Source organism: Artemia sp. Qi Xiang Cuo, chromosome 1 (genome assembly GCF_049724085.1).
Source record: "Artemia sp. Qi Xiang Cuo chromosome 1, ASM4972408v1, whole genome shotgun sequence".
NCBI lineage: Eukaryota > Metazoa > Arthropoda > Branchiopoda > Anostraca > Artemiidae > Artemia > Artemia sp. Qi Xiang Cuo.
The window spans coordinates 81658811-81677041 of record NC_142794.1 but is presented as its reverse complement, the minus strand read 5'-3'; the positions used below and the strand labels follow the sequence as shown (position 1 = coordinate 81677041).

General features: G+C 36.3%; 2 protein-coding genes across 2 annotated transcripts in view; one reads left to right on the top strand and one right to left on the bottom strand.

The window, feature by feature from the left end:
- The window catches only part of LOC148956799 (solute carrier family 53 member 1-like), a 68843-nt gene extending 53596 nt beyond the window's left edge, over positions 1 to 15247 (top strand). Inside the window, exons 8-12 of the mRNA XM_089092052.1 lie at positions 1694 to 1897; positions 4552 to 4715; positions 9805 to 9955; positions 14907 to 15128; positions 15189 to 15247. Coding sequence (XP_088948178.1) covers positions 1694 to 1897; positions 4552 to 4715; positions 9805 to 9955; positions 14907 to 15128; positions 15189 to 15247 — 800 coding nt within the window. The remainder of the gene's footprint in view (positions 1 to 1693; positions 1898 to 4551; positions 4716 to 9804; positions 9956 to 14906; positions 15129 to 15188) is intronic.
- A 1872-nt stretch (positions 15248 to 17119) lies between these two features.
- Positions 17120 to 18231, bottom strand: part of LOC148956798 (solute carrier family 53 member 1-like) — a 38684-nt gene continuing 37572 nt past the window's right edge. Inside the window, exon 5 of the mRNA XM_089092038.1 lies at positions 17120 to 17296. Coding sequence (XP_088948164.1) covers positions 17120 to 17296 — 177 coding nt within the window. The remainder of the gene's footprint in view (positions 17297 to 18231) is intronic.

Here is an 18231-nt window from a genome sequence, read left to right as displayed (position 1 = left end):
AAAACACTTCAAATTAAAGGAAATCAAAGTATTGAACCTAAAATGATTAAGAGAAATAGATTTAATGGGGTTTAATCTAATGCCTGAGTCCGCAAAGTCATCTGCATTATCATTCAGGATGTTCTTTAAGAAGTTGCCCATTCCCTTCAGCTTTTATAAATTAGCCAAGGAGATATGAGGCAGTGAAATACCGTGTTTCGGCCATATTGAGGTAATGTTGTTTGAAACGCCAAAACATGTACTTGATCCAATTTTATACTACCCTCTTCATATATCGCGTTACGTGTATTTAATCGCGTTACGTTCGAACGATAACGCAACGTATTGTGTTACGTTAGAACGTGTATTTAAAACAAAACAACGGGAATACTGGCTGTTATGCCAGAACTATGATGAGTGGTAAGGGAAGTTATATATATGTACATGCAACATTTTTAGTAACAACATTTAAGTTCAGGTGCATAATGCTTCTCCCAAAAACGTATAACGTTCAGAAGATTTGTTTAAAAGACTTTCTAAAATTCTTAAAAAATTAAAACAAATAGTTGCAGTGTACCGGGAATTTTTCCGTAGGTAGCAAGTCTGAATTTGGTACCTAGGGAATACCAAGGTAACCCCTTTGATCCTTGGGGATCAAAGGTAAGTAAAGCGTCAAGCAGAGTCAAATTTTGGATGAAATGTTAGTACATTTCGCTCGTGAAACGGTCTATTACTTTGAAGTACAGAAGTTTAACGGAGTCTGATTCAACTGGCTAACTGATATTGCTTTACCGGTTGTTGAGTTCGAAAGAAAGTCTTTGATACAAATGGAAGTGGCTTGAAATCGTGCTGAGCCCAGAATTCAGATATGCTTTGATTAAAGTGTTACATTCGTTATCAATTCTCAGCTTTTGGAGTGTATGGTATCCCCTAGAAATCAGTGCAAGTACTTCATAAATCAGCAAACTTTCGGATTGAAGTTGCTCTGATAAACAATTCGCAATTACGAACACTTTTTCCAAAGCTGAGATAAAAGAGGTCAGGTTGATTATGTCCTGTAGTCCACTTGCGTCACACGCTATCTCACCTTTAGAACTGTCAGAGACTGCGGTTAGTACAGCAACAATGCATTCAAATCTGGCCTTTACATGAGGAATAAAGCGGGCTGCACAAAACCAGCGAGTCGACTGTCCTCTCAATCTTCAAGACCGTTTGCCCCCTCATAAGTCAGGACTCAGAAGAAAAGGTTTTTAGTGCAGTAGGATATTCAAAACAAGGTCATCAAAAATTAGGAGTCCTATTCAATAGCTGGTAAAAAATTAGACTCAGAAATTACGAATAAAAACGATTAATTAGCTGCTCTTGCTGATTTAATATATCACATAGCTAAAATAAAAAATAGCTATGAATTAAGAAATTACAAGTTAATTTTTTAAGTAAAGAAGAGACTTGGTCTTCCCTCCCCCCCCCCCGTTCTAATGGGAGTGCCTGCTTGTTTTAGGTTAAATCTTTCCATAGGTTTTTGATTCATTTTAAATTTAACAATTATATTAATAAATTAAGTACAATTAATATTCCTCTACGAGATATCTTTTCTCTGTTCTTTTGTTTTATTTCTCCCACGAAAATATAATCCGAACCACTGAATGAAATATCAAACTTTTACTTTCAATCTGCTATTTCAGTTGTATCTTATCAATTTTTCTCCTTTCAGGTCTATGGCGCCGAGAAACAAGTAGCTGGAACATATTTTTTTGCCTATATAGAGGACCGTTTTGGATAGTACTGTTTGTATTTTTTATTGCTAGTAACGTCTCAGGCTGGCGAAGAAATGGTGTTAATCATGTGCTCATATTTGAGCTTGATCCTCGAAGCAGTCTCACTGATCAACATCTGTTTGAGTTGGCTGGCTTTTTTGGTGAGGAGAAAGTTAATGTCTAGTCGGACTAATTTTAAGCTATTTTTCAAGTTATATACACTTTTAAATGCCTTTACGCATACAGCCTCTCATATTCTTTCAACAGAGGGAAATAGGTAGATTACTTGTTTTCTGTATATATAGACCTAACTGATACTACATAGCGTGATTTGATATAATTTTACTAGTAATTAGCGAAGTTAAAGTGCCAAAAGTAAGTTGCATTTGAAAAAAATAACTTCAAGCCAAAGAGCTAAATTTACTTTTGTATTGCAGTTGCCAGGAGTATTGCAGTTGATGGGAATCCCCCTCCCTTGATAAATAATCTGTCAATCCCATTCCCTTTTTTAAAACTTATACTTTTTAAACCCATCTTTCAAGAAATTCCACAAGATTAAAATTTTTTATATAATTTCAGTCCGATCTAACCTGCCTCGTACACCACCAACCACCCAATTGTTGGCTATGCAGTAAAGTCATCTTACGGGTATGATTTTCTATGTCATGAGAAGAGTGGGGTTCAGCCACCTTTTTCATTAAGTTTACCATGCGCGTACTCATAGCAAAAGATTAAGCTTACATTTATTCTTAAACAATTTTCCCAAATTAACATCTACTATATCTCATTTCTCAAAATTAATTGCCTTCAGTGGCCATCAGGATAGCCACTGAAGGCAATTTATTCCTAAGTTGGGAATGTCTCCCTTGCGTGACTAATGCTGTTCTGCTGATTTAAAGATGCGGTGAAAATTCGAGCATCTGCTGGTAACTTTGCTTTTGGTCGTGAGGCTTCATTGTGACCCAGAAGTCACAAATTGTCAGCGCCTAAGATGCGGACCTTTTTTTTCTTTTCTTTTTTGTCAATTTGCCTCTCCAATTTTTTGTTTGTTCAGCTCAAAGAAGTCAGCGGGTAATCTAGCTACTATTTGGAGAAAAGATCTGTAGGTGATTATTCTAGTCTTTTCCAAAGAATATGGGTAACTATATATGGGTATTAAAACATAAAGGCTTTGTTACTGTTCATAACAGAAAAGTTGAGTTTAGTTACCACTTTTTTTACTTTCATTTAGTTTCTTTCTTGCCGTCTGTTACTAGGAGTAGCAGCAAAAACTATTTCTAGCTTTCAAGGATGACTGTTTGCTCACGGTAAAGAAAAAAGAGTATGGGTCATTTACAAGAGAAGGAACTGGCACTAGTGTCGACAAATAACGTCAACGCCATCTAACATTTGGTGACACTTGACAGTTTTTCATGCTTTGCAATCGTTTTTCTGTCAGGAAAGGAGATCAGGCACTTATTACTACCCTAATTCTATCAATTACAGATTAACTAATCTTATTCTTACACTGGAAGAAATGCTAAGCGTCACCAAAGGCTAGATGACGTTGACAGACACTAGTGCCTGTTCCATCTTAATCTCTTAATCTCTTTTTGGTTTCTTTACCTTTTTGTAAGTTGAAGCTGGGATTTATCAAATTATTTCTTGATCAGAAGCATCGAAATATAAAGTGCAAGTTTCTCTTCTGGTCGATTGTAGAATTTTTCAAGAATTTCAGACTTTAGAAAAGGCCTGTTTAAAAAATTGTTTTGTGTTTCATCCAAATTTCACGATCCTAATATGCTTTTCAATAAAATCTTTTTTTAAGTAACATTATGATGGAAAGATTTGCATTCTCATTACTTGGACTGCCCTCATTTGGACCCTGCACACAGGGACAGGAACTTTGTGGACCTATGTAAGATATACAAATTAAATACCCGACATAATTTTGATTTAAAGTCTCTCTGGATTTATCCTGAGTGGCAAAGCGTTGCCTCTTTTGGTAACAAACTTTTGGCAATTATATATAACTATCATATTGCATACCCCAGTGGAGAGGCATAATGTGGGTTGAGAGCTACTGGTTATTGCAAAAATATATTTCCTCTGAGACGTGAAGATCAAAAGAAAATGAATTGTTTAAGATTGGGATGTGTTGGGCTTTATCAATTTTGAAACGAAATTAGGCTGACTTTAAAATCAAGAAAATATTGCCATCATAGATCCCTACTGAGAAACTACTGGAAATATTACATTTTGTTTCTCGAAAGAGTATTTGGTCAAAGGCAAAACGTTAGTGAATGCTACCACAACAAACTAGTTGCAGATTAAGTGACGTGAGGTAGACATATTGGTGGAGATATTTCCTCTGTCCTCCTCAGCTCAGATTATCTGTTTCAGTCTCTTCTCTAGAAATCTCTCAAGTTTAAAATCATTTTATTGTGTCGTTCCCCTTCTATCTCTGTGCAAGGGTGGGGGTATTATGTTCTAGGTTATCTAGATTGTTTTTTTCTTTTTCTGTTATAATATACAAGAATTTGCATACATGAATATATGAACCGTGGGTTGAAGAGGCTGGTCGCCTGGATTGGTCGTTTGACTACTGCTGTTAAAAAAAAAGTTAATAAATTGAGCAGGTTGTTATTCAGGAAATTTGATAGCTCTCTGACTAGGCTACGTCGGATGAAAGCATAATTAACTTATTGCTGTCATTATTTTGCAAAAGAAAGAAAATAAAGGAATAAAAATACTAGGGCTTGTCAAGACATCTAGATATTTTATCTTTGACAGAACGAAAGGAAATTAAAGAATAAAAAGAAAATTCTTTTTCAAGGTGTTTCGTGGTGTCTGAGTGTCCTCTGCTTCTTGTACGCTGACATACTAACTGTGCCACCTTACGTCAGCCCCTTGATGTTGGCTGTAATAATGATAGCCTTCCTATTCAACCCATCCCGGACTTTTTTGCATGGCGCACGCTTTTGGTTACTTCGGGTAATGGTAAGTACTCCAAGGTTGATGGTAACTTTCTCTTCCATTATAAATCAACAGCATAGACAAGCATAGCAAGACTATGAACTTCCTAATATTTATAATTGCCTACTTTGTTCATAGGAATGAATGCAACTCGAACTCCCCCTCCCTACGAAATTTTTATCCGAATCGTAGAAACGTAACAAAATGCATATACAAAATTTTTGATGCGTTTTTTTTTATTGTACCAACCCCCTCCCCCCGCCCTCCCCCGCCCCGCGAACAAAATCTTATATATGCCCTTGATTCAAATTGTTGTTTTAATTTTTAATAATATACGCCATTTTGAAAATTTGGATTTTTTTATTTTTGTGGAAATATTTTGACCTAGTACTTTTAGCGGTTCCTGGGAAATTTCTCATATATCTTTCTGGCAACCTGAATGCAAAAAGGGATATTGAGCTAGCTCAATATCCCTTTAAAAATTCACTTAAAGTTTTGCCCTAATACCTTTAGCCTTAAAAGAAGTTATAATTATTGTCATAGTAATAGTAGTAATAGCATGAATATGCACATAGTGCCCTTTGATTGGTTCCACATCCCCATCAGCATGCACTGAAAGTTTCAACTTAATGCTCTAATCCTTTCCTTAGATATCGCTTATATGCCCTTTTCAAAAACTTGCATGCATTTAGTGTATTATGATTTGGTTGAAAATACCCCTTAGCATTCCGTGAAGGTTTCACCTTAATACCGTTAGCTTCACTAGTTACAGTAATCGTAGTAGTGGTAGTCTTAGTTTAAACAAAGTGCCTTTTAGCTAGTTCAAAATCCGCCTCAACATACCATGAAGGTTTAAACTTAATAATCTCAGCCGTTCCTGGGATATTGCTGGCGCACCCTTTTGACAATCTGCATGCTCGTTGTTTATTTAAATTTGGTCCAAAATCTCAATAAACATTTCCTCAAAGCTTCACTTTAATACCCTTAGCTTCAGTAGTACCAATAACTGTAGTAGTAGTAGTAGTAGTATTAATAGCAGTATGCCACATGTCACCTTTATTTCAAATTCACCCACAATACACGTTGAACATTTCAACTTAATACCATAAACAATTCCTGGGGCATTGCTGATACTTCTTTTTGACAACCTGTAATGCGCATAGTGTGTTTTGATTTAGTTCAACAGTATCTCAAAATTCCCTAAAATGTTCGCCTTAGTACCCTTTTTTTAGGGGATGTAGTAGTAGCAGTAGTAGAAGTGGTTGTAGTAGTAGTAGTAGCAGTAGTAGTACCAGCAGTAGTAGAAGTAGTAATAGATGCATGCAAATATTGCCTTTTGGCTATTTCAACATCCTCCACAACAAGTCCTGTAAGTTTCAACTTCATACTCCTAGATGTTCCTAAGATATTCCTGATACGCTCTTTTGATAACCTACACCCAAACAGTGTGTTTAGTTCAGTTCAACCTCCCCCTCAATATTCCCTGAAATTTTCACCTTTATACCTATAACTTTAGCAGTAGTAGTAGTAGTAGTAAGAACCAGTAGTAATAGTAGGATTAGTAGTAGTACTACATTAGTAGTAGCAGTAGTGGTATGTAAATATTGCCTTTTGATCAGTTGAACATCCCCCTCATTTAGACCTGGAAGTTTCAACTTAATACTATAACCCATTGTCATGATATTGTTGGTCGATATGCCTTTTGATAGCAGGTGTGCCCATAGTGTGTTTAATTTAGTTAAACCTCCTCCTCAACATTTTCTGAAATTTTTACCTTATTACTCTTAGCCTTAGTAGTAGCTGCAAAAGAAGTAGTAGTAGAAGTAGTATAACTGGTATTAGTATTAGTAGTAGCATGCACATATTGCCTTTTGGTCAATTGATCTTCCCCCTAAGCATTCCTTGAAGGTTTTAACGTAATACCCAAAGTCATTCCTGAGATACGCTCTTTTGACAGCATGCTTTCTCATTGTATGTTTTAATTTAGTTCAACTTTCTCCTCAATATTCTCTTTTACCAATATTCAATATTCTTGTTTACCTTCATACCCTTTGCTGTAATAGTACATGGGTCATAGTAGTAGTAACAGTAGTTGTAGTAATAGTATTCATATATTTCCTTTTTATCAGTTGAACATGAGCTTCTTCCAAAGTTTCTTCGACAACTCCTTTTATACGAAGTCACTTGTTGAAAAGAATAAAATTATGCATTTTTCCCACATCCCTCTTTACTTAGCCAGTGCAATAGCACAACCAATGGCTTTCATGCTAATGCTTTCTTTCTTTCTGCAAATTCCTAAAATCCTATTACTCTCATGCAAACACTTGTTGTTTTTTTTTATTTAATTGTACTCTATATCAGAACATATGGTAATTTATAAATTTCTACCAAGTTGAATTTCATATTTAATGAACTAATTTCTTCCGGTGTAAGAAGTGTATGTTTTTGCCACGTATACAGCCCCTAAACATGTCTGAAGTGAAAACACTAAGATGCATTTAAATGAGCTTATGGAAACAAAGTGGTATATGGAAACAATTGGTTCATCTTTTTCTAAAAGCAATGTTTTATTTTATAGTTTCTGATGATATGATGCCAAGCTGTGACACATTCCTACATAAAACTATCCCTGCTTTCAGTTGATTAAATAAAAAAAACAAGTTTTTTCAACTGAAAGTAAGGAACAAGATTAAAACTTAAAACGAAAAGAAATTATTAAGTATATAAATGGGGTTGCCCCCTCCTCAACACCTCGCTCTTTACGCTAAAGTTTTTTAGCACTTTAAAAAAAAGCGTCTCATTGTTCTAATTAAACGGCCCTTGTCGTTCAGGAGTCACTCTTAAAGAATTGGGATAAAATTCAAACTTTAGCGTAAAGAGCAAGGTGTTGAGGAGGGGGGCAAACGCCTTTATATACGTAATAATTTCTGTTCGTTTTAAGTTTTAATCTTGCTCCTTGCTCTCAGTTGAAAAGACTTAGTTTTTTATTTAATTTCTGATCGTTTTTAAATAATGCAAGGAAATATGGCCCCACCTCCACGGAGAAACCGCCTCCCAGCGGAAATATCCTCTAGACAATTCATTCCTAGTGAAAATTCACCCCGGACAGTTACTCTTAACCACTCCGCGCGTAAAATTCAGACGGAAAAGAGAAAGCAAGACATAAAAAGAATTTTATATAAGAATTGAGGCAAATTCCCCCAGTGTATAATTTCCCCTGACAAGTCCAGTCACTGGAAACTTCCCTCTCCATGGAAAATATCCCCTTGGAAAAACTCCCAGCAGAAAATCCCCCCCCCTCCAAAAAATGTGTGCATACATCCCAATAACGAAATCCTATGCGCAAACAATGGGCAAATTTATAACTTAAAGGCCTTTCCCCTGGGGCTGTGGGGGGGGGGGATGTTATACCAAAAGGCATAATTATTGGGCCTTTCAAATACGATTTTGGGAAAAAAGGGGAGGGGAGGGGGCCTTATTGCCTTCGAATTTTTTGGTCACTTAAAAGGGCACTAGAAATTTTAATTCCTGTTTGAATGAGCTTTCTCTCGATACTCTAGGACCACTGGGTCGATACGATCACCCCTGGGTAAAAAAAAAATAATAAACACGCATCCGTGACCTTTCTTCTGGCGAAAAATACAAAATTCCACATTTGTGCAGATAGAAGCTTGAAACATCTAAATTAGGGCTCTGTGATACGCTGAATCTGATCGTATAAGTGTTATTGGGATCTCTTGACTTTTAGGGGCTGTTTCCCCCTTTTTTCGAAAGTCAGAAAAATGTTGTCAGGCTTGTAACTTTTAAAAGGTAAGACTGAAATTAATCAAATTTATATATTTGAAATTAGTATAGAAAGCTCATTCTTTTGATATATCTATTGGTACCAAAATTCCGTTTTTCAGAGTTTGGTTACTATTGAGCCGTGTCGCTTCTTACTTACAGTTCGTTGCCACGAACTGTTTGATTGTGTCAGCATTCTTTTATGACTCCCGGCCTCTCTTCTGTCTAGACTACTTCCATTCCGAAATATATATTCCAGTAAATACCTGTTTTGAAATTTCAACAATCTTGCCGCAAGATTCCTTTTCTGAACTAGCTACAATGACAACAACATGAGTGACATCGTTAGTTACTCATTAAACAGTCTTTCCAGATATAATAGTCACTACCATGACGATTAGAATGTCACGGTAGTGACTACCCCTACTTTCAGTTTTTCAGCCATGCTTCTAAGTAATTCCTGAACGATCACCGGAACGATCAGGCGGGGGGGGGCGGACTACTAGTCCCTGCTTTAAACAATCTAATTACAGGTTGTGTGTGTTGAGCTGTTAATTAGTATGGGATAATTAACGGCCAGTTTGGATCCTTTAGGCTGGACAATTCCAGCTTTGTAAAAAAAAAGTATTTATGAAAATATTTGTAAATTTCTAGTTTTGAAGATGTTCTTTACTTTAATGCGAAAACTATCTTTTTTATTTAATTGTGTTCTATATTAGCCGTATTGTTAATCAAGTGAGCTACTCTCTTATGGTGTTGGAAGTACATATATTTTCCAAATGCCCTAGGATAATCAATCGGTTACATTTTATGCTCTAAATAAATAAAATGCTGTAAATAAAACTTGGTTTAGATGCATTTATTTAAACTGAAAAGAAATAAAAACAACTTAATCAATCAATCGGATAATCAATCGGTTACATTTTATGCTCTAAATAAAACTTGTTTTAGATGCGTTTATTTAAACTGAAAAGAAATAAAAACAACTTAATGTCTTGGATAATCAATCGGTTACATTTTATGCTCTAAATAAAACTTGGTTTAGATGCGTTTATTTAAACTGAAAAGAAATAAAAACAACTTAATGTCTTGGATAATCAATCGGTTACATTTTGTGATGTAGATAAAACTTGGTTTAGGTGCGTTTAATTAAACTGAAAAGAAAGAAAAACAACTTAATGTTGATATTCATTAAGAAGCTAGTTAAAAAAAAAAAAAGGATAAGACGTTGGGGAAATGAAATTGAGAATTAAGAATTAAGGAGTTTGTATTTACCCTTGTTTTACTCCACCATATTTTGTGTGAACATAAATGAGTTCTTATTTTTCAGGGTAGAATGTGTATTGCACCATTTGCATTCGTAAATTTTGCGGATTTTTGGATAGCAGACCAACTGAACAGTTTAACCAGAGCATTAGCAGATCTTCATTATCTCTCTTGCTTTTATGGAACCTTAAATGGAAACTGGTATTATCAAGAAGGTAATTTGTCCTAGGTAATTTGTTTTTCCTAGGTATAAAAAAATGTTTTAAATTAAGATTAGTTTATTGTCCATATTAACTATGATATTATCATGCTTTGTCCACATTTGTTTTTCATCCACTAAGATTGTAGTAAATGAATAAGTATTTATATTCGTGAATTTGCAAGTAATTCTTCGTTGTGTAAAATTCAGTTGGTTCCAGAAACTTATAATGTCTTTCTTTTTTTGACCAATTTATAGCTTAAAAGTTATTCTTATCTGGGAAAGAATTAGATAGTAAAAAACGCTTGTTTTTTATAAATGAAAGCAAAAAGTGACATAGGATCCTAAAATGAACAGGACTCATCCGTCATTAAAGCCTTCCCCCCCCCAATAAATCTTTACGTTAAGTTTTATTTAGTAAAGCTTTTTACTTACAGATTGTCTTTCAAAACCTTTAAGCTGAAAGTTTAATTGTTTAAAGCAAATGAGCATCAGTAAGCCCCTCCACTCTTGAGGCATCGTTAACAATACTTTTTACTCCATTGCCGTTTCTCTTGTGAGACAGCACTTGTTCTTTGAATACTGGGGAAAGACGATATATTGTAGCGTAGAGTCATGGAGTCGACTTGATTTCATCACATGGTCCTCACATCACATATCCCAGAAAGACGATTTCATTTCTCCTTTCCTTTACTGTAAAAAAAAATTATTTGACGTGAAAATTCTTATTTTTATCTCAAGAGTTCAAGATATTCTCTTAAAAGAAATATCGGACAATTTGGCCAAATAGTTTTTAGTTAATTGTTTAGAGTGTGTTCTTTGAAATCTATACTGTGTTATTTTACGCCATATAGACACTCTTTCTCCAATCTAATGTTTAAAATAAAATATAACTCATTCTTATTGCCCTTTTTAACGTTGCTTTAAATGGTCTAATCTCAAATCTTTTTATTTCTTTTTCTAAATTTCAGTTCTCTGAACCTCAAGCTTTTTCCAATGTACTGACAGATATTTGATTTATTTTTTTATATTATTAACTTAAGTAGGCCACCCAGACTAGACCTGTTTCCGAAAATTCCTCGATAAAAAGAGACATATAGGCAGTGGCGTCATTTCATTCTGAGGTAGGGGGGGGGGCAAAGCAAACTCTGTGGGCCCCTAAACTGTCTGGCTCGCATTTGTCGAAGATCAATATTTCTTCACAGGGGTTAGTACAGGTCTCTCCCAAAATTGACTAATAATAGTAAAAAGCAATTTAAAAGTGTTTAATGAACACAGAGAGAATTTAAGTTAAAAAGTAATTTGCAGTATTACTGCAACACTGGGAGCGGTCAAGGTCTCGTTTTTCCAAAAATATCAACCATAGCATTGAAATCCAACATTTTCACAAGAGCCTTTTCACTAAATATCAACATCAGATCACTGAGCCTTCTGTCTCTGTTGATCTTAAATAGGTTTTAATCAGGCATAGTGTAGAAAAGAATCTCTCATTACTAGCCATTGTGATGGACAGAGTAATGAAAATTTGCATATTGCCTTCAGACAATCGCAAAGTTCAACTTTTGGCTTATTGGCTAATGAGTCTATATATCTTCTCACGAGATCCATTTGCAAGGTCAGCAGATTTGTGTCTGGTAAATTAACACCTATCGCAGAGATTGACTCTAACCGTGGAACAGCATTCATGAAGCAGCTTTCAAACTTGGAGCACAATATATCTGTCACGAGAAAATGACCCATTCTTAAAAGATTTTAGTTGATTCTTTCACTTCGGCAAGATTGCTTTTCCCAAAGTCCACATTGTTACAAAATCACGTAAGCAGGAAGCTACTTTCTGTGCATGTTTTGGTCTTTTACACGAAAAATCAGAATTCTGAGAATCTTACCAAAGGTCTTCACTGAAACTGCACTCACCCAGGTCTTCACTTTTGCTTTATGAAAGATTTTTTCATAATCATCGTCAGTTTGTATGTCTATAATTTTATCTCGCTTACCTTCAATAAGACCAGCAGCTCTAGAGAAAACTAGATCTATCTCCAGCAGCTGCTCACACAAAGTTTGTGGCACAAAATTTTGTCCGCTAGATGGAGTAACAATATAAACTCAAATGTATGACGTCTGGTTGGAAATTCGTGGGCCTGAGCTGCCAATTCCCCGTCACTAGATGTTCTGGTAATTGATAAAACGGCCAAAATACAGTTGTATCTATTCAGTACTTTGCTCACCAATCAATTTCAGTAAGACCATCTGTAGTAGATGATTTCTCCAGCTGGAGAACAGTTATGCCGGTGGCTTTTTGAGCATTAACAAACAGTTGGTAGCGTATATTGCTATTCACAATAAAACAGTAAATCTCTTGAAGAGTGCAGAAAACAGATACCATTTAACTCTAGTTCTGAATGGAATTACCCAACACAAGATTGAGTCTATGAGCATGGCAATTAATGTAAATTTCATGTGGTGCAATTTCTGTAATACAGGCTTGCCCACATGAAAAGTGGCCGCTAATGACACTGGTTTGGTGTTTTCACAGAAAAATTAAAAAACAAAAAATTTTCACCTCCTTCTGGATGTTGAACAGTAAATTCCCCTCCCCCCATCATACATTTTCTTGAATTAACATCAATTGATATATTCGAGTTTTTCTTTCATTGCTCAGGAATTTTCCGGTAGAGCTCTCATTTGTTATGTTTTTTCACCATTTTTATAAATTGGTTCAAGCTAAAATCTCTTCCTGTTGATAAAACCTTACGTTTGTGAAATCGAAATATTTGGTCTTTGATTTTTGATAAAATTTCTTTTTAACTCTCTTATTAACCAAATCCTGTCCATTTTCATATTCTCATTTTGTTATGATCTTTGGTGTATGAGATTAAGTACCGTCCTTCAAGATTTGTAATGATTCTTTGAATTTTTCAAAGAATATGTTTTTCTTGTCTTTCTTATCTTTCCTGAACTCTAAAAGAAATTAATGGTCGAAAATTCACACTTTGATTTTTTTCAAAATTCAAGACGCTAAATTTTCAGACAGTTCCAGAAACAAAATTCCTAAAATAACCATTTTGAATGAAATCAAATTTCCTATTGTGATGGCTGTAGGCAAAGAAGAAAAAGCATAAGGAACTTGCTAAATCCCAATGGTCTGGTGTCTATACCTCTATGGCTACTAGAAGCGCAAAAAGTTTGCCGTTGTAAAAAAAATAGTATTTTATTTACAAAGTCCAGGAACAGAGAAGGAACTGAGTCACACACGACTCAGAAATGAGTCAGAACAGATTCACAAACAGACTCAAAGAAATATAGAGTACGTAATACGAATATATAGAGGGGCACGGCTGTATTCAGGAATTTTTTTTCGGAGGGTGTTCTAAATAAGGATTTCTTTTCGGGGGGAGGGGCTACACAAAAATACTATACATAAAAAATTTGTTTTTTTCATTTTTACTACGTTTTCACGAATCATACAAACATTTTGGGGGGGGGGCTCAAAATGCCTATCCCCCCCTCCTGGATACGGCCTTGTAGAGGGGACCACTGCTTCAGAATCACGTAACTGACATGTATTATTTTATTACGGATTCTGGGTCAATTACTTGATTGAAATGAAAGTCTCCGTGGCTGTAGCAACGAGGCAATAAAAATGTGTTGCAATATACGAAATAGGAATGATAAACAAATATGTTTGGGAATGACGCACACTGTATATTGTTGTGAAGTACAGCTATATTAGAAACGGATGTGTTTAATTGAGACCACTTTTTTACACAGTTTGTTTTTTACAGTTCAAATCAATTTGACAGAAATTGTGACAGCTAATTTTGGGCCCCTCCTGAAATCAGGTTGGGGCTATAGCTCCAGCCTGCCTCCCCCCCCCCTAAATGAAGCCCCGGCAGATAGAGCCGGCAGATAGCGGATGCAGTTACTTTCTTATCATTCAATGGCCCCCGGTGGATATGAAAAAAACTGGGAATAATAGAGCAATTTTTGATTGTTGTCAAACTGACATTAAAAAAAGAAAATATTTGGTGTTCGGTGTTAAGATTTGGAAGTTTGTTGGTATTAATTTTTTTTTTTGGAAGGTGGGGGGGATTATCCTTGCCACTCTGCATAGTTCTGGGTCGTTGTAAATATTCTGAGTTCAAACAGAGACCTATGTCAAATTTAATCGCATATTATTCGTATATTTAGTTTTTTGTCTTGTTTTTTTTTGCTGTTACTTTTATTCAGATGAAAAATATTTAGTGTTTCATGTCGAAGGGATTTTGGAAACGTGCTGGCATAATTTTTTTTTTCTAGAGAATATCCTGACGATCAAGTATAATCAAGTGTAACGAAATTGGGTTTAAAATTTTAATAAGTAAATTACGATATTTACTTTGACCTTTCCCATTTCTTAAAACGCTCCATTTAAGGTGTGAGTAACTAATAATAGAGGAGAAAAGAGGAATGAAAAAATATAGCTGAGGAAGATCCCTGCATATTGCTATATTTTGCTAATAGGTAGGTTTTCGTTATATACATGTTTCAATGAATTATCAAAAGAAAATATCCAAATTAGAGGTATTAGAACATTTTTTTTTTTTTATCTTGGTGGGTGTCTCTCTACCTTTCATGAATTAAAAGTGCTTCTTGAAATCGTAACGTAACGTTGTATAAAAAATCATTAAAGAAATACAAAGAAAAAGGTCTGGGAGTGGGGTATAACCTTGTGTCTTAGGGACAGGGAAAGACTTTTCTACAGTCAAATCAAAGTACAATCTTGCGACAAAGTGCGTGCGCACAATGGTAAAAAATTTAAGAAGCAAAAGCTCAAAAATGTACAAGGGTAGAGAAGTTTCTTCAGGAAATTGACCATTCTAATTAGTATTTACTTTCAGTATAGACGTAACAAGGAGGAAGGATTTGACGGGCTATTTCCTCTATATTCTTTTGTTTTTCTAGTTTCACGAAAGTTTTTTATTTTTCAGAGAACAGTAAATGTTTGCAAGAATTATGGTGGACCCGTCTATTAGTTCTCTGTCTTCCCGCCTGGTTTAGACTTGCTCAGTGCCTTCGTCGTTACAAAGATTCAAAGGAGGCGTTTCCTCATTTAGCCAATGGATTAAAGTATGCAACTTCCTTCGGGGTTGTGATTTCATCAACGTTATATGGGGTGTATCCGAATGGATACTACTACAAAGAGGTTGATTGTAAGTTTGTATTATTTCTTCCTTATTTTTTTTTTCTTTAATAGATTAAATACTCCTTAGACAAGCTAAAAGATCGCTTGTACGAAGAGACCGTTGGTGTAAATTGGTCTAGTTATTAGATGGAGGAATCAAAATGTAAACAGGTGTATTTCTGGGCCATTGTTTAAGTTTTTTCTGGGAAAGAGGTCCATTTGATGAATTTCGAGTGGGTTGAGGATGGGGAAGGTGGCTTACTCGTTTTTTCGCATATAGTATAGTATAATTTTATTTATACAGGCAATCATAGTTTAGAATAAAAATTCCAACTATATGGCGCTAATACTTACAACGAAAAAAAGAAAAAACACGAGACTGTAGCCTATTAAACACTGACATGTAAAACGGACGAATCGGCGAAACGGTTTGTTCTTGGAGCAGGCAATTCCAGTCTCACTTGTGACAATTATGACTGGAATTGTGACAATTCCAATCACAGTCACTCCAGTCTCACTCCAGAACTGACAAGTCGTCTACATACTTAAACCTGTCCTCAAACTCAGAAGGGACAAGGTTTACAACTGCTAAAAACAACAGCGCTGCAAGTTTCGTGCCTTTTGGAGCACCACACGGGAGCTCAGCCCGTTCGGAGTTGGTGTCTCCAGGGAAAAGGCTGTAGACGCACTGGAAACGGTCTTGCAAAAAATCGATCATTAAAGGAGAATATGCTTGCGTGCACCCATCGCACGTAAATTTATCAAAGCTATGAAATGGCGAATAAGGTCAAAGGCTTTTTGGTAATCCACTAGGAGAAGATCGACAATCGCACTTCCTCGATCAAGCCACTCGACAATAAGGTAATTTATTCTCACTAAGTAAACGGTTTCGCTGTTTCCTTTCAAGCATCCGTACTGATTGGGTCAAGAGAAGGAGAAATATGTGACATCAGCTCGCAGTATATAAACGTTTTTGCCACCTTAGACAGGTTTGGGGTTGTTGAGATAGGTCGGAGTTGGTCGCAAGATTTGGAACCCTTCACTTTGGGTATGACGCAAACGTACGCTCTCTTCCAAGCACTAGGGAACACTTGCTCTTGGAAACACTGGTTAATAATGGAGGAGAGAGGCTTGGCAAGGAAAATAGTGAATTCACGTGACAACTTTAAAGGAAGCTGGCCTGGGAAGGATGCACAGTTCCTATTCAGCTTCTGAAGCTGCTTGTAAACGGCAAACTCGGAAATTACACCTACATTATCAATCTCTGCTTCAGTAATGACAGACTCGATTTCGGAACTTATGATTGACGGAAAGTTGGTACAGATGCCAACAAAAAAGGTGTTCACTTCCGCAGCCGATAACAAGGTACCGTCCCCTTTCAATACCCTTAAGTCTCTGGATGTCGTTTTACCAGTAGGTTTTTTACTGACGAATCCCATTTGCGTAGATCTGTCCTAAGTAAGGGCATAATTTTGTCTTCACATATTGTCTCCTCGCTCGCCTGTTCAGTTTGACAATATTGTTCCGTAACTTGGCTGAAACAGCTGAATCGTCATTGCTGTGAAGGCGGCAGCGAGTCTTCATTAGGTCCTTGCGGTCACTTATGATCCATAGTTTATCAGTATCTGTAACGGTTATGATTTTAGTCGGGAAATAAGCATGGAACCTCTCCTGAACTAGGCCATTTAGCTTACTGACTTTGACGTTGATGTCCGGCTCGGAGCAAATGTCATCAAATTTGTAGTTGCCAATCCAGTGACCGAACGTAGAAATCGAATTTCTTATTAGTGGTCGTATAGTAATTTTGACTCGTTTGGTTTTGGGGATTGCTGAATTTGCTTCCCAGAAAATAATAAAATGATCGGAATTCTGGAGGGGTCCTAGGGACTGCGGTGCATCATAGAAGTCTCTAAGGTTTGTTAAGATTAAGTCAAGTATGCCGCCAATCTGATGGGTCGGTATTACGACAATATTCCGTAAATCCAAGACACTGGAAACCCACTGTTTGTTTGGTTAAATTCATCGGCAATCACAAAGGCAGGAGAGGCAGATTTTTGGACATGTTGTCTGCGAAAACCTGTAAGTGCTAAATAAGTTCTTTCTTGTATCTGGGACTCTCAGGATGCCAACAACTGGAAACATAGACAGGACGACAGACAGAAACAGACCAAAGTGACGTTCAATTACAAGAATCCTCTGGATAAATGTATTGGTTTACATTCAGTACACAATATCTCATGGTCATGCATAATATCAATTGGATCGCTTAACAGCTTTGACTGTAGATCGTCCCGAAAGTAAAATCCTACGCCGCCTCCGTGACGATTCAGGCCACGGTTGCAATGAGTATTTAAGTAACCAGTGTAGCCTTTAATGCGTGCTCAGAAGTAATGTCCCATTACTTCTGAAGTCCCATTACCTCAGAAGATATAATCAGACTCAGAAGTAATGTCCCAGTATTCACTTATTATAGCGATTGAGGCGTTGTTCTACTTGATTATAACTTCGGGTTAGTTAATTTTATTGTTCAGGGAATTCGCGTTATACACAAGTATATTAGACAACTTTTGTTTAGCTTAAAAACACTGAGAACGTAGAACAGGTGGCGTAGAGCAGGTCCTAGTTGAAGTGAACATGGTATCTTCATCCCCCTTTTGAGTCCACTTGCACGTTTCCCGCAATTAGACGTTTGATAACGTCTGTGGCTATAGTAGAGCCACAGACGTTTTGTGGAGCCACTGAAGACGTTTTGTGGCTATAGTAGAGCCATCTGGTGACGCTTTAGAAGTCCATTTTGCGTAGGAAACATTGCAAAAAATACGTCAAGGAATGCGCGTTACACACGAGTATATTAGGCAACTTTTGTTTAGCTGAAAAACACTGAGGACGTAGAGCAGGTGGCGTAGAGCAGGTCCTAGTTGAAGTGAACATGGTATCTTCATCCCCCTTTTGAGTCTACTTCCACGTTTCCCGCAATGAGATGTTTGATAACGTTTGTGGCTATAGTAGAGCCACAGACGTTTTGTGGAGCCACTGAAGACGTTTTGTGGCTATAGTAGAGCCATCTGGTGACGCTTTAGAAGTCCATTTTGCGTAGGAAACATTGCAAAAAATACGTTAAAAACATTTAA